Genomic DNA, 16,846 nt, shown 5'->3' on the forward strand with positions numbered 1-16,846 from the left:
TTCAAGGCCAAGCGACACACATGGTGCTGTCGTGTGCCCTGATGACCCAAGAGAGCAGCCGTTAGGGGCGGCGAGACTCAAAGTGAACGCGGTGATATCGCGACGTCGCTACTCGACACAAGAAGGCTGATTGTTCGCACCCACTGGGCTGTAACCGTGGGATCGGTTGCGATTTCGAAGACTGATACCGTCTAGGGTCCTGTCTGAACATACGCGGTACGGACACACGAAGGGTTCTTGACTTCTACCTTAGATTTGTGGTGTGAGCGACCGCGAGAATCGTTAAGATTCTAGTGACGACTAGAGGTTTCCATGATAGCAAAACCCCGAGACAAGGGGATAAGGAGGGACATACGCCGCCGCGTCTCAAACACAGCACTCGTGTCACTAGGGTTGTGCAAGGGGTGCCGTCCGCAGCCTTTGCACCCTTCTAGTGACGCCACTGGGGACTGCTTTACCATGCTTGCTTTACCATGGTTAGTTATCACCAGCTCGCTTGTTACCTAACCTTTTACCTAATCCTTTCACTGTCACTGACCATAGGTTTTCTTATTGGGTAATATCACAAATAAAGCATATTTCCACCTTTGCATGTCCTTCTCTCCTAGAACACACCGGAAAAATGAAGTGTCATGTAAAATTAGAACAGTGAATGACCCACTGGGGTTCAGTGTCCCTTTTTTTTTTCGTAGCTTTACATGTACATGTTTTCCGTGGATACCCTGTGGCATTTTTGAAGCGTAAGCATTGCGCTTGTCTCATCCTACCGGTTTGGTACGGTTTGGTTGGTGGTCCGCAGGGTATGGTCAGTACTATCTCGAAAATATCGCTTGCGGCTCCCTGCTGGGCTCCAGACAAGATCGTACGGTACAACAGAAGGCAAGCTTCGGGTTCTGTTTACAGCAATTGCAGAACAAGTTCTTTGGAACAGTGGTGCTCTGTGGTGACGTTGGTCGACCGTGTTGGAAGTGAGGTGAGGCAGTATCCCGAAAGACAGTTGCTGATGATGGGTGAGACAGCATGTTCGTCTATGCGGACCTATGTTGCTAGCTCCCGGGTGAAACTGTTCACAACTTTCTAGCAAGAATGGCATAACTTCACGGCTTACGAACTTACTTGCGAACGCACAACGTAAAAGAAAATGAAAGGAGAAAGGTTGTCTTGAAGGCATAGGCATGCCACCCTCGTGTAAATAGGCGGCGATTGATTTTCATCTGTGACACCTAAGTAATCGTTGTGAATAAAACCTTTTCAGAAAAAAAATTAAATAAAAATATCGTCTGTGTCAAGACGCCGGTGATGAGAACTGGAGAAGAAATTGTGGTTCCAGGGAGGAAGATTTTATTGGATTTCAAATCCAATTCAAATGGATTTCTTTTTGGCAGAAACCTCTTCAACTGTGCATTCTTTTTTTTTTTTTGCCGAAACGATTACATTATATGTCCTGGATCAACACCGCAAGCTTAATCCCAGTCTCCTGTTCCTATAGAGTGCGAACTGTTATGATTGAGTGTGGTGTTACAAATACATTCTGGAGGTATGCACCTTGGAAGTGTTTTCCCATTCTTTCTTTTGGCAAGTTATCTCAAAGAGAGACGTGTATTCCATGCTCCGCGTGTGGAGTCATTCACGATGGGATTCACAAACTGTGATTAAATTGCTCACTGCCCCGTGACCTTCACGGCAAGCCGCAGGACTCAGCTGCACTAATCATCCAACTTGGTTCTCCTCGCGCGTTTCACCAACGTGAACTCGGAAGCAAATTGCCCACTATCCAATCAATTAATCACTCAAAGTGTGGCCTCGTGTGTAAATATGCCGCAACAACACACATGCTCCGCTGACGACTAATCGTGCTAGAAGCATTGACTGCCGAGGCTATATAGTCCTGGGCAGAACTGTCCTGGGCAGCGCGCTGCCATAGTATATATATATATGACGCTTGATATTCTACCGGTGACTAGTTTTTTCCCCTCTCTCCCCCCAGCGATGAATATATTCCTTTGCCGAAACATACACACACACACACTCTCTCTCTGTGCCTGTTGTATATTAATGATGATCTCGTTCTGCGGGAGGGTCAAAAAATAAATGGAGTCCCGGCTCACTGCATCCGCTCGCCTGTGACGAATCGAGCGGCAAGTACGACATTGCCGCTGCTGCTGGTGATCGGAGTAAGAAAAGAATAAAGAAAATGGTCTGCGTCTTGCTCTGGTTACTGCAGTTCATCCTGCTGCACGGTAATGATCGAACGCTCATACATGCTATACGTGTGTGTCTACGAGCGCTTCTGTTGTAATGGTTGGGGAGGCGTCGGTGTGCTTACTTTTTACAATCGCAGTATTTCTGGCAAACTTGATCTCGCTTGCAACTCGCGAAGCTTAGTCTTGCGAGTGCTTTGTTTTTGCATGCTATCGCGTCCCTGTCCTGCTGTTTATGTATAGTTAGGAATATAACCATAGGAAACGACAGCACGACGTCGCATTTCCGTAGCCCCTATACCCGGTCTAAGAATTCAGAGAGTTTGTTTGGAACGTTTGTATCTTGTTGATTTCGTGCCGACTGTTCAGCTAGTTCCAGCAGTCACGACCCTTTAATAACCTATAATGGTTCGTATCGTGTATCAAAACAATTTGACGTGTATAAAGGTGGCTACATGGCTCCGTTTTCAATTCCAATTCCAATGTATTTCACCAAACAAGGCTGGAGCCACGGACGAAAAAGCTGCATGAAGACAGTGTGGACTTACTGATCGCGAGGTTGGAGGTTCGAATGGTGGTCGATAACACCAGCAGTAAGATGGTATGATACGAGTTGCTTCAGCACGTCGACCCTGGCGAACTCTCGAAAGACCTTAGACACGTACTGTGGGCGTAGTTCATGACACAACTCGCGACGCAAAGCCAAGAAGTATCATTAACGAAATTTTTCAACAACCATAAAGTTAATGATTGGTTTCTCCTACGCAAGCTTCTAGTAGTAATTTTCGCGAGGACTTCATTTTCGCAAATTTCGCGAATGCAATTTTTCCGCGAAATTAAAGTCCCGCGAAGTAAGTGACATCCCTACGAACTCTGTCGTGCAGGATAGACGTACCGCGAAATTAAGGTCGCGCGAAATATTCTCCAACAGCGCCACCATCCGAATTCGCGAATTACTAAGACCGTGAAATTAACCACTTAGACAGTATATCTTGCATGAAACAGGTTTCGACGGACTATATAACACGCTATCCCAGAAATCAACGTTGGAGAAGAGAAGCAAGGAAGGAAAAGCGGGACGTTTCGGCTATCAAATAGCTGCCAGTATCAACGTACCGCGAAATTACGGTCGCGCGAAATATTCCCCAACAGCACCACCATCCGGATTCGCGAATTATTAAGACCGCGAAATTAACCAGTTAGCATGAAACAGGTTTCGACGGACTATATAACACGCTATCTCAGTGTTTATTGTAATCAACATTGAAGAAGAGAAGCAAGGAGGGGAAAGCAGGACGTTTCGGCTATCAAATAGCTGCCGGTATCAACGTACCGCGAAATAAACGTCGCGCGAAATATTCCCCAACAGCGCCACCATCCGGATTCGGGAATTGTTAAGACCACGATTTTAACCACTTATACAGTAGCTCTTGCATGAAACCGGTTCCGACGGGCTATATAACACGCTATCCCAGTGTTTATTGTAATCAACATTGGAGAAAAGAAGCAAGGAGGGAAAAGCAGGACGTTTCGGCTGTCAAATGCTGCCAGTATGAACGTACCGCGAAATATTCCCCATAAGCGCCTCCATCCCAATTCGCGAATTATTAAGAAAGCGAAATTAACAATTTCAGTATATCTTGCACAGAAAATGTTTCGACAGGTTAGGTTAACGCTATCCTAGTGTTTATTGTATTGTAACCTTGGAGAAAACAAGCAAGGAGGGAAAAGCAGGAAGTTTCGGCAATCAAATAGCTGCCATTTCCCTTGACTCAACATATGTTGCACGAACATGTTTATTCGCGTCGCTTATAATGCCACACTTCCTGCGCTGAAAGCCGGTAACATAAAGGAAAGGAGCCCATCCCGTGCGTTCCCCAATCAAGATTCCATGCATGACAACTTTCATTTTCGACGGCGCCTCGAACATGTCATGTCCCATGTCTCCTTTGACGATCATCTATACCGCCGCCAGCGCGACAAATTTCCGAGATTCCGGGCGGCTCGTTTATGCCTTGTCCTCCGCAGCGTCGCCATACGGAAGTTGGGGGAGGGAACAAAATGTGGGAATAACGAGGGAATATGGCTATACCACATAGCGCAAAGGAAACACGGAGGAGCGCGCCTGTCGTTGCCATTTTTGACGCACAAATTACTATTCGGTTTCTTGAAACCCTTTACAATGTCCGTTTCGTTCGTACGACCCTGTTCCACGTATAAACATACAAGATAGGCTTGAAAGCAGCATTATCGTCTGTGTTCGTTTTCGCAGTCTATGTTGCCTTCCCTCTTGTGTATAGGCTTCTTGAACAGTAGTAATCTCCGAGCACTCTTTAAATGTAAACTCCGGTGTGTCGTTGGAACGTCTCGTAACTTCCTTCCTAGCGGGAGAACATTACATAACCTACCACCTCTTCTTCTTCTTTTTACGTGTTAAGAGAGGTCAGCCAATATTTGGCTTGCTACTCTTCAAAAAAGAAAAAAACTCCACCCGGACCAAAAAAGAAATATTCACACACGCACGCACGCCCACACAACCGTACGCCTTGTGTGACCACTTATCACTATCACCATTTATGAGCACTTACCAGCATTTGTTACAGCTCACGTGCACTAAGGTTCAAAGAGAGAGAGAGAGCTCTCTAACCGAATGAGACCAGTTGAGTGTTGTTACCAGTCGTGTTCGGGGTCGCTAATACTGTTTCCATCGTTCGAAGTTAATTAATTAGGCCAGCCTACTAAATACAGAGGCATATCAGCAGGTGACAACGCGCCAGCGGGCTTTTGCGAGTTTCCTTTTTAAATAGGATAGCTAAAAAAAGCAGTGTTTGAAGCCTAGAGGCTTAAAATGAAAGCCCGCGGGGAGCGTTGTCAAGTGGTATATTTATTTTGTATTTCGCTGGCTTTCTTATCTGAGGACGAGAAAAGTAAACACGCAAAACGTACTTTGTTGGAAACCCTCTCAAGGCACTATACGCCTTTCCAATATTGGCACCCCGACACTTCAACCAATATTTTATAAGTTACTTTAGTTAGTTGGTGTAATTAATTAATTAGGCACAATTAAAACTACTGTCGACTACGATACACGACTACTAACTACACTCACTTGGTGTCAGACCCGCTAAGCGCTGTCTTAAAAAAAAAAAAAAAAAGGACCTGTCGCGCGTCACGTGGGATACTCCGTAAACGCTTCATACTCCGCAAGAAGTCAGCCATAGTGTTACTCACCCCCTGAGACGTCTTCTCGCTTTCGCTTGGCGGCTTCGGCACTGGGGATGCCCAAGATGCCGTTGATGGAGTAGGATGGCCGGTGCAACGCCGCGGCAGCTACGACGCTGTCGGCGCCGTGCGTGTTTGGAGTTACGGAGGCCGGAGCGTGTGTGATGACAGAGGTAGCGTTGGGCGAGGGCTGTTGCGGCGGTGGAGCCTGGGGGCTGCCACCGTTCGACGACACGTGGTGGTGCTTCGCCTTCTCGGCTGCCTTGTTCCGCACGATCCTGGAATCGGGAAACGGAAAACGTTACGACAAGGCACAAATACCCAGCGAGGGATGCGGTACCTACAAGGGACATAAATGGGACTTCGGTACCTACATGGGGCGCTACTGCACTTAGAAACCGCAGCTAGAGTTACGATGCCTACGTGGGATCTAGAGGGGGCCGGTACTACTTTTACAGAACACACACAACAAAGTCCACAATGCAAGGGATACGGCACCCACATGAGACATAAATGGGACGTTGATAAACTTACAGAACTACAATGCGAGGATTGCAGTACCTACATGGGACATACAAGGGACGTTACTGCGCTTACAAACCGCAGCTACAGTTACGATGCCTACGTGGGATCTAAAGGGGGCAGTTATTATACATTTACAGAACACATTCAGCAAAGTCTACAACGCAAGGGATACGGTACCTGTATGAGACCTAAATGGGACATTGATGCATTTACAGAACTACAATGCGAGGATTGCAGTACCTACACGGGACATACACGGGACGTTACTGCACTTACGAAGCGTAGCTAGAGTTCCAGTGCATACGTGAAAACTTGAGGGGACCGTTACTATACGTTTACAGAACACGTCCAGCAAAGTCTACAACGCGAGGGAGACGGTATATACTTGCATGAGACATGAGAGTTATAGATAATCATATAGATAATCATAATCTATCCGCAGTCACCAACTATTGGTACCATGGCAATTCCGTCATATTTATCTGTTGCTCAGTGGGTTGGTGGGAATGTAATGCAAAGGCCCTTAGTCGCAAGGGTATATACCGCAGCTTAAGCGGTGAAACACCGCATGGCATTGTCATCGCATATTTGTCGTTGTTGCATCATTCACCATCTTCTCCCCCTCAAGCAATGGGATAAGGTGCCGCCTCAGCGGCGAAACATCCCGCTACATCATCGTTACTCATTTGATGTTGTTTGTTGTTAGTCGCGAAACTTGACTTGTCAAGAAAAACAGAAGAGAAGTTACAAAAAACGAGAAGGTAGTCACAGGACTTTGTAAGAGATTACGTCACATAACCGCTTATCTATTTCCTTTTCTGGGTGGCAGCAGTCACGTCGAGGCAAAACGCTACGAACATGTCGCAGATGATATACAAAGAAACGTATATTGGAAATCGCGGTTGCTAAATCTCTCATGTGGAACCAACATTTTGAGACTGTGGATCGGACAGTTATTGACTTCTTGCGCCCTCAACGTCCGAAACGTGGAACGAAAGTGGCCTCTGTTTGCTCAATCGAACTGCACAAGATCATTGTCGACTAACGGTACATATTTGAACGACCTCTCCCGTCCTGCTTGTTTCTTTTGATCGTACGTACGAGAACTGTCTGTATCTGGCTTTCTACGTGCAGTGTGTAATGACAATTCTGAGTACCAATATAACGGGTTTCGTAAGTTATCGTGGGTGCGATGCAGATAACGGCTTCGTCATTAGTGCGCATTGCTTCGAGGTTCGATATTTAAGTATTGAACGCTGCCAGCATTTTTTTTTAACTTTGGAATTTGACCTTAATGTTGAACAACACCAATAGATGTATTATATTTACGACATGGAGTACTTGTCTAAATTAGTAATTAGGGATTCGAAAATAGGCATTCTAAAACCGAGACGAACAGATAACCGATCGTATTTATTCATGCAGCCTAAGTTTATAAGTAAGTCTTAAAAAACACATGGATAAATTGAATTCGGCACTCAACCATGCAGCCTACATGCAGACATACGCCTTATGTATTCTTCGCATGAAACTACTTTATGCCGAGTATACATCTGCAGTATGGTACTTTGTACTGTACATAAAGTACCGCCGACACCAGGTACTTGGCACCATACTTTAAGCACAGTTTTGAGGTACTTTGCCCATCACTGTTTGTGGTAGGACGAAAAAGCGTTGTGTGTCTGGCCTGTGTTCAACAAACCGCTGTTTATTAAACTCGTGAACAAAAATTTTTATGGAGCTGGATATTCTAAAGTATACTTAGTATATTCTACGCTACTTCTACAATGACATTCATAATTTAATAATTTACTTGTCGCGTGTCAGAAACAACTTCCCGTCCGCGGCTAAATAATCATATATTTGTTCACCACATACACTTTCGGCGTTTCTTCCTATATATATATATAGCTTCGTTATGTCGAGAGGCATGGGTCCTAATTTACACACACTCGCCGAAAAGACAACTGTCGACACAGCGAAAATATCCTGTGGACTCATGCGCACCTTCCCGAAAGAGATACATATATTTACACTTTACTCCATTCTTTTTGGCTTCCACTCGTCTGGCGTAACGAAGGGTGACCGATTGTGTGTTATGGACGCAGTACACCTAACGAGAGACCTCGTCGTACGTGCCCCGTGCCTGTGCAGCGCTACCGAGCGACAAAGCGGAGCGGTGCAATTGTCATCGGCGAGGGTACACGCCCAACGCCTAATACAGAAATAAAATTATATACATCCATATGAACATCCACGGTCGAACACACACACACACGCGCGCAGTTGAAAGAATCCACACATAGACAGAGAGATAGAGTACACGTGCGGCAAAATCCCAAGAGGCGAAACGCAGGCAGGCTTTAATTTTCTAAATAGGCGTGACGCACGATTCGATCCCCGTGCAGTTAAGCCGAACACGACCTTGCCTTGCGGGGAAAAACTATACTGTGTGTGTGTGTGTGTGTGTGCGCGCGGAATATTCCGACATGTGGCCAAAAATGTCGCCTTTTGTGCTACGTTGCTCGAAGCGTTGTAAATAGTCGTAGGAAGCGCACACTTTCTCGCCACATTCGTTCAATCAGTAAAACTTTGCGAGGTGTCCTGCGTTTCCTCAAACGCAGTGACTGCTATAGGAAAAGACAGTTCGGCCTGGACGTAGCAGTTCCGCGTCCACTTTTAAGAGCTGTAGTTCGAAGCGCAATTTCGTATACCCGTCTTCTGCTAATCTCAATGTTACGGGTGCGAACCAGGCCGATGACGTCATTAAGCTGGTGGCATGGTACTAGTCGCTTTAGGACACGCCGTCGTCTGCGCAGGACGACGTTAAAAACGGATTCCTAAAGACCTTTTTAGTGTGTATTGTCATCAAGTAAGGAACCTGTCTATGAAGGCAGGCCCTTATACACGTACTGCAACTCTTGCCTACATACTGGAGAAGAACTCCACCCGAAGGTGGATTGCTGTGCGTACCTGCCAGACCATGCCAACAATCCACAATTCAGGAAGAGTCGTATTGCCAATTGAACTCTTATTGCCAACTGTAGGATGGGACAATTGAACTGATTCGCTTCGGCACGCAAGGACTCATGGGAACTTAGAGCGCCTTAGAGGACAATTACGAGACAGCCACAGGTGGAGGTAGAAGAAGAGCAACAACATTCCCGGTGTGCGCAGCAGCAGCGTCAGCCGGGGTAAAGCATAACCGCAACAGACGACAGATCAGTGTCCCTCAAAGTCCCCATGCTGCTTTGCGTCAAGCGTTGGGTGGCGCGCGCATCTTTTTAAAATAGTCTATTCGGCGCCCGTTGGAACACCTATGGTCGGCAAGACTAATCCACAGATCGACCGCTGTGGCGTTGCTCGTGTGGTGTCACGACTTGCACGAATTATCAATTATCTCGCGACTTCCTGTCGACCGTTTATTTCAACTTTTACGTGCATAGATGTGTGTCCTCTGAACACATTTCACACTATAACAAAACGAGTAACATTACTCCCTTAGGAGTCTAAATCCGCGGAAGCTTATGCGAAGTGTAGTGATTATTTGCAGTGCTATAGGAAGCAAATTTCAGAATCAGGGTACTAAGATAGGGAGTAACCACACGATAGGGGGGTCCAGAGGTACGAAGGGAATGAGCAGACTCCTTATAACGAAGGTAATGGAGAGTAATTGTACGCTCGAAAGGGAGTGACATATGTGGCAAGGGTGTACTCCCCAAAGAGGAGGTACAACACATCCGTTATTTAAAAGAGTGTATTTATACGCTGTCATTCCTGGCACGTTTCGAAGCACGTGACCAACTTGTCTATATTTATAAAACGCGCCTCCGTCCGACGAAGAAAAACCGTCTATACAAGCTCCACGTCTTGCTTTTATATTTCTTTGCGGGGGAGGGGTAGAACAGCGCTTATTCATCATTATGACGTATAACACTGTTGCCGCTAAAATAATCGGAACCACCCATCTGACACTTATCCATTTGTTTACCGCCGCCGCCCCGCCGCTGCTTGCATGCCGACGTTTCGCCTTCTGTGTCGTTGAGCAATGGAACAAGGCGTTGAAACGTACGAGGTGAGACGAAAAAGAGGCAGACAGAAAGAAAGAACGTCATTGCAACCATTTTCGCGTCTAACTAGCCCCTGGTATGCGATGTGGCACCGTCATACACGCACATACCAACAGCCGCAGCGTCGACATGGGAGAGTATATAAAGAAGAGACAACCGGCAGACGACGACGACGAGGGAGATGATCTGAAAAGACGACGGGAACTTTGTCAGAAACGTCTGCTTGGGAGTGGGGGGAGAGATGGTGGTGCAGCGGAACCGGAAATTGTCCCCGGGGAAAACGTGGGGACCGATTGAACTTCCATTGATCTCACTTCCGATGCTTGGGAAGGAACGATGGCTGCTCTACTCACTGCACGCTGTGCGTCACCAACTTTCCGCGACGACTGGTTGAGAGAAAGAGAGAGAGGGGGCGCTTTGCTGTTTACCGACATGTACAAACGTTACGCGAAAGATTATGGTAGCTTATGTAATGAATGTAATTGTTGTGGGAAGTGATTTCAGAGATGTCTTCAGTACTTTTCAGCGTCGGACGGATCCTGTAGAGTGACGTATGGCGTATTCAGAACGTACAGGGCGTCGTGGTTAAAAACAATATGTGGGGTTGGGTGCAATGAGTTAATCAGGTAAGGTGGGATGGAGGAGAGAGCTGGAATATTATCAGACGTGCTGGAACGCAAGAGACATACGTGGGGGTGTAAAGACGTAAGCATAAACGTAATAATAATATTACCGTGCCCAAGAACAGCCAAAGCCTTGGTAATGGCGCACGAAGACGGGTATGCGTACATAATAATGCTTACATAACAATAATAGTACTAATGGTAATAGCAATAATACGGAAAACGTACACCACATGCAATAACTTCGGCAGAAGTCACCACACAGTGATGTTTTTGCGCCTTCCTGGTGTAAATGTCTCGTTCTATGACATACACATTTGTAGTGTGTTGTACACTGCAGTGGCAGATCCAAGGGCGATCGCTTTCCGCCCCCTCCCCCCCCCCCCCAAAAAAAAAAACACGTCAGTTTATACATTGGATTTCCCTGTCTCCCCTCCCCTACTACGCGCTTCGACAAAGAAACTGCCGCCCCCTCCCTAAACCGAGGGTCTGGATCCGCCACCGTACAGAACGATGTTCTGTAGAACATAATTAAGACCACGGTGTTCTACAAAAAGCCCCATTTCAAAGGACATGTTCTGCAGCAATACACCATTTCAGGGAGATGTATTCGACACTGTTTCAGATTATAGTTTACTTGCAAACCCCTTTTCTAACACTGTTGTTAACGCCTTTCAATTGGTCCTGCGGAATAAACAAAAATACTATGCGCAGACACTAGAAACTTTACATTTATCTCTTTCGAAAACACCAGCACGTCACAACATCTTGCAATGTCGCAGTAAAAAAGTTAGTGCATCAAATCTTGCCCTACATGTATATCGTATAGTAAACTGCAGGGACCTTACATACATCTCTAACCAGCCCAAAGCGTTACCCTGTAAAAAAAAAAAAAGATGTTGTGGTAGTGGTTTGCCACGCTCCTGCGGGCAACGTCAGGACTATCGCAGGGGTGGAATCGTACGTCCAGGGCCGACTTCACAGGGAACTGTGCCGACATTTGTCTTAAATAAACAAGAAAACTAGGCACAACACGCACCCCGCCAATCAGAGCCTACCCGGAAAACCGGCCCTTTTTTTTTTCATCGAAACAACCCGGCTGTTTTTGCAGGCAAACATTGGCGGCACATTCTAGGCTGCAGAGAGAGCTCACTGTCTCTGCTGGACGTGTTATCTGGAATAGGGCATAACAGCGGCAGACTGCTCGCGCCGCCGTTATTAATGAGCCAGCTTTGCAAAAAGCCTGTTTGCGCAGATAACGGATGGTCCTTTCCACACTCTCTAAGGTGCGCGAGCGAACGAGCGGGCGGGCTCCATGGGCATCTGCGAGGACAGGGTTGCCAGAACCCCTTTTTGCAGGAAGTCAGTGTAATGAGGAAAATTATTAAGGAGGGCTCCTTTCCTGTTTCGAAGAGAAGCGATGGTCTTTAGGAATAATGACGCTCAGATAAGGCTGCGGTCGGTTGTACCGATTGAGATGACTTCTGGATCGTCTTTGGTCGTGCCTTATTACTCGCTACTGATTGTTGGGGGGGGGGGGGGGGGGGGGGGGAGTATCGTCGGGATCAGGAGGAGGAAGCGATAAATAGTGGTGGATGGTGCAGAGCCAGATAGATTCAGATATGGTATTGGTGTATTGCGAGTTTGTTGGTCATACGGGGGCTTGGACGACGAGGCGATGGCGTTTGAGCTGCGCGACATCGATTCCATCGGGTCGTTTACTTGAATTTTGTGTGGCATTGTTTGTGAGCTTTTACTCGTGCATATACGAGAATAGGTCAGTACGGAGACTGCCGAACGACGCACAAAATATCTGGTTACAAGATAATTTCACTATAGTAACGTAGGTGAAAGAAAAAGGCCAGCTCAGTCCGCCAGCCAACCAGCCAGAAAGTAACGATGTATTCCAATGACTAGTTTCTTCTTTTCTTTTTGTCTTTCATTGTTCTGCTCCAATCAAGTGAATGCCATTCTCTTTGTATTTTTTTCTTCAAAATTTCCACAGAATTTTTACCTGCCTCAGCCCGCCCTTCACTGCAATACTGGCCCAGCACTTGAAACCTACATCGTTGTTAACCACGTGGAACGTCCACGGAATAACCCATAGCACATGTCCGCTTCAAAATCAATTGCAGCTGAATCATCGCTACAGTACTTTAAAATAGAACAGGTATACATCGCGTCACTGGGGTCGCTTTACATGAGGTCCATATACGAACTGCTCGCGGCACGGTTGCCTGAAATTAGGGTCCCGCTTTTTATCCCATCCCAAATCTACAGGTGTTGCGAGACCATTCGTTTCGAGTATCAGGTCCCCGAGGTCCCCCGAGCACAATGTGGCCTACCTTCAAATACAATATTAACACGACATTTCGGTGGGCAACCAAGGAAGTGCGGGCTGCAGATCCACTGATCGGCGATTTCAGACAACCGTGTCGTGAGCAGTATATACTGTACCGCCCCGAGCTCTTCACAAACCATTGCCGCTTCCACGACAGAAGCTTGCTAGTTTGTTCGCATATCGATAGTAGCGTGAGTAACAACGAAGTCGCTTCCATAACCTCGAACGCAGCTCCTTTTCTGCCTTTGCTCAACCGCTCCTATACTTGCTACGTGGTACATGTTTATCTATTTACTTGCGTGTCTACATGCTTGCATGCTCCGATGTACGTCACTTCGATCACTGCGCGCTTATGTGGGAGAAGATGAAGGGAAGCTTTATCACACTTCTGTGCCTGGCGACATGGAGAATTCGCTTCCTTCCCGAGCGTTCCATCACGACTGCTTAAGACATGGGAGGTGGGGGAGGTGTTGCAGTTCTCTCATTGGCTGCCTGGTCGCGCGTATCGATCGTCGCGCTGTGTCGCCTCTTTTGGAAACGATCATGCGACGAGCGATCGAGAAAATTTGCAGGAGGAGTGATTCTAGCAGCAGCTCTTAACACACCGGTTGGCGCACAAAGGTTTCAGTCCTTACAATATACAGTTGGATGGTCTGCAGTTTTGGGGTGTAAAGTGTATACGAATTTACGCAGATGGGCAGTTATTGTTGGTCGTATCGCGACATTATGGGTCGCCTTGCTGGTTTGGTACATAATACAGTGGGAGGCCAACATTTCGCGAGCCTATAAAAGTCGTAAAGTGTCATTGGATGGCGTAATAATACAGAAAGAGGGTAAATTAATTCTCCCTTCATCGCGCGATTTCTGAATACACTGTCATCTGCGTTTTAGTATATCTGAAGAACAGCAACTGAAGAAAAAGTCAGCGTGCGCCGGTGGTCAGTTCCTGCTCTTCAGATCATTACTTGGGCGTCGGTGAGATTTAAATGTTGCGTCTGTCTTAATTGTTCACTCAATTTACGTTGTAGTGGACTCTTGAGTGTGTCCATTTTACGCGTTGAAAGCGACAGCCGTGACCCCAAAACTGCACAAACGTTGCCACATGCTCTTTTTTAAATTCCTTTAGGATGCCTTACGGTCACTGTGCAAAATATATTTCGATTGAATTCGCCACCGATGATTTAGAATTGCATTTAATAGCAAGCGCTTTCCCTGTTGTGCGACCGTCACTGTCATTAACTCCCGGTTTCTGTTGTGTCCAGCAGAGCAGCCATCGTTTCCAGACGGAACTTGTTCATTACGTTTCGCAACATCTTAAAAACAGTCCCAAATCACCATCACCACGGCGGCACGTCCTTCTGAGGACGTTCGTCAATGTACATTGTAAATGCTTACGTCGATGTAAAACCGATACTAGATGCGGACGTGCCGTTTTTTTTTTTAACTTATTCAACCTCAAAAGTTACGACATATTATTTATAAAGTTTTGCGTAACTAATAGCCCTGTCATACGGGCAGCCTTCAATGACGATCGAAACTAAATGCCATTGAACATGTGCGAAGCACCACCTAGCGTCTAACGTATCAACCTGTCGGGGAGCATTGGATCTAATGTCATTTGAGAAGTTGGCGCGTTACACGCTAGGTGGCGCTACGCACATGTTCAATGGGCATTGATATCAATTATAATTGAACCTTGCGCCGTATGACAGGGGTATTACAGTCGACTAGAACTCTAATCTCAAAATGCGCCGAAATCATGGCACAGCCGGCGTCGTTTGCCGATACATCCAAACATGCTTCTTCGAGGCATTCTTAAAACACTGGGCTATTGCTAAGGAGAATGCTCCAACCTCCATGTAGAAACTCACAGACAAGCTATCAGACAAAGACAAGGCATTTCGGAGGGCGCCAAAATAAATAAAAAAAAGCCTAACAGATGGCGGGATAGAGGAAAACGTGAGACCTGGAGAGTATCTCCGACACGTAGTCCCTATTGCAATACCACGTATATATATATATCCACCGCTCCTATCACTTGTATCTCCCAGCGCAATCAGGACACGGCCCCGAACCGACAACAAAAAGCAGCGCACACCGACCAGGCCAGGTACATAGTGTGTGTATCCGATGCCGCTATAAGGGTACCCATCGATATACCGCGATTTCTCCGTACACAGCAGCACCCATATAGAGCTTCCTGCCTGTACAGTAGCCGCAAAGTAATGCATCACGAGATGGTCCCGGACTTCTAATTCAATCTGCACCACAGGCACTCTATCGGTAAATTATTTATTGAAGTATCCCTTGTGGGAAACGTAATCTCGCCTTCCTACCGGCGTTGAGTAGATAACGAGGAACGATGTAAAAAGGAAAGGCATAGCTAAAAGTGTGGGAGGGGGGGCCCTGACACCCTGAATCTTTGTGTGCCATGTGTACGCATATACAGGTCGCGAGAATGTGTGCTCCCGCGGGTGGAGGTGCAGCTCGTCCTCAAAGCGCCGTGCGGTGTGTTGATATTCTATTAGGGGGCGAATTAGGCAGTGATGGGGCCACCCCATTGAAGCACGCTTGGTGGGTATCGCGTATCTGCTGAGAGCTTAAACGGATTACCGAATGTCGCCTGGGTTTTGCGGCGAAGTGTGTATGTGTGTGTGCAAGTGAGGGATGTTAACAATGCAGGAAGGTTGCGCAGGAAGAGTGGCTGCCCTAACGGATATGCGTGCGAGAAGTTTGAGGCGATTGGCCTTGTTTTTCAGCTTTTTTTAAGGGCAAATCGTTAAGTGGGGGCTTGCTTACACGTAGCCACATTATATATGGTGTAAACACGACGGGAGACGGGTACGTGAGTGTTGGGAGAGTGAATGGTATTGCAACAAGGGTGCGTCAGTTTAGAATGCTTCCACAGTATCAAATAATCATATATAGGACGGATATACGACAAACTCCTAAAAGCGAACGAGCGCTTCACGGCAGTGCACGTACATTTTTCACTTGCCTGTTTCAAAATCACATGCGCACTGTGCCGTCCCCAGAGGGAGCTGTGCCTGCCTTCAGAGCGTCCGAGGAAAACCCAGGACAAAAAACCTAGACAGTGGGTTGCCGGGATGTGAAACTTGTTCACCATTCGGCCTCCGCGCGCAATCTGGTTATCCTGCACACTTAAAAAGGTGATATCTAAAAAGATCCGAGTTGTAGCACCTTGCTTATGCAAAAATTACTCGATTTTATTATTATTATTTGTGTGTGCGGGGGGGGGGGCATGTGCCCGTACGTACAGGGCCTATAGAGATAAAGCACGTCTGGCAAAAATTATTCGTGAATGAATTAAATTATAGTCAGGCACCTTCACTTGTGAGTAAGCAGCGTCATAACAGCAGCGCAGCAACATTAGACGTCCACGGCAGCACGTGCTGCGGTGAAGTGGCATGTTATGTTTCCCATCTTGATTGGCGATTGTGAAAAGTAGGCGGGAGGGGCTAATTCTATTGTTGTGCCACGAAAGCATGGAGGCTGTCGCATGAAATCAATCCCTCTCCTGTCCCATAGCAGTACTGCCTGTCATGGGGGGCTTTTATCTCGCTGCACTTACTCAGTAATGAGCTTTGGGCCCTTTCGAGTTGTTCACAGTGCCCCCCCAAAGTAAGGAGGAATTTGTTATCCTTCAATCAAGGGGACTGGGTCGAGAGTTTATGGGCCCCTAACTGGCGATGGGACGACACGTTGCTCTCTTTTTCAGGCATGGTCAGCAATCCATGAACACACATATTGCCTAATTGTATTGTTGCATGTCGTGTGACGATAGCTGTATAGGACATTTCTGAATTCGAGTATCAGTTTAAAGTCCCATTACGGAAGGAAAAA

General features: G+C 46.7%; 2 protein-coding genes across 8 annotated transcripts in view; one reads left to right on the forward strand and one right to left on the reverse strand.

The window, feature by feature from the left end:
• The window catches only part of LOC135368445 (cadherin-23-like), a 489,752-nt gene that overhangs the window by 28,278 nt on the left and 444,628 nt on the right, over positions 1-16,846 (forward strand). The gene's annotated exons all lie outside the window — the stretch shown is intronic.
• Positions 1-16,846, reverse strand: part of LOC135368447 (paired box protein Pax-5-like) — a 144,997-nt gene that overhangs the window by 21,245 nt on the left and 106,906 nt on the right. For all 6 annotated transcript variants that reach the window (XM_064601718.1, XM_064601716.1, XM_064601717.1 and 3 more), the window contains one exon: positions 5,433-5,701. In XM_064601718.1, the coding sequence (XP_064457788.1) occupies positions 5,433-5,701 (269 nt within the window). The remainder of the gene's footprint in view (positions 1-5,432; positions 5,702-16,846) is intronic.

This window comes from Ornithodoros turicata, chromosome 9 (genome assembly GCF_037126465.1).
Source record: "Ornithodoros turicata isolate Travis chromosome 9, ASM3712646v1, whole genome shotgun sequence".
In the NCBI taxonomy this organism is placed as follows: domain Eukaryota; kingdom Metazoa; phylum Arthropoda; class Arachnida; order Ixodida; family Argasidae; genus Ornithodoros; species Ornithodoros turicata.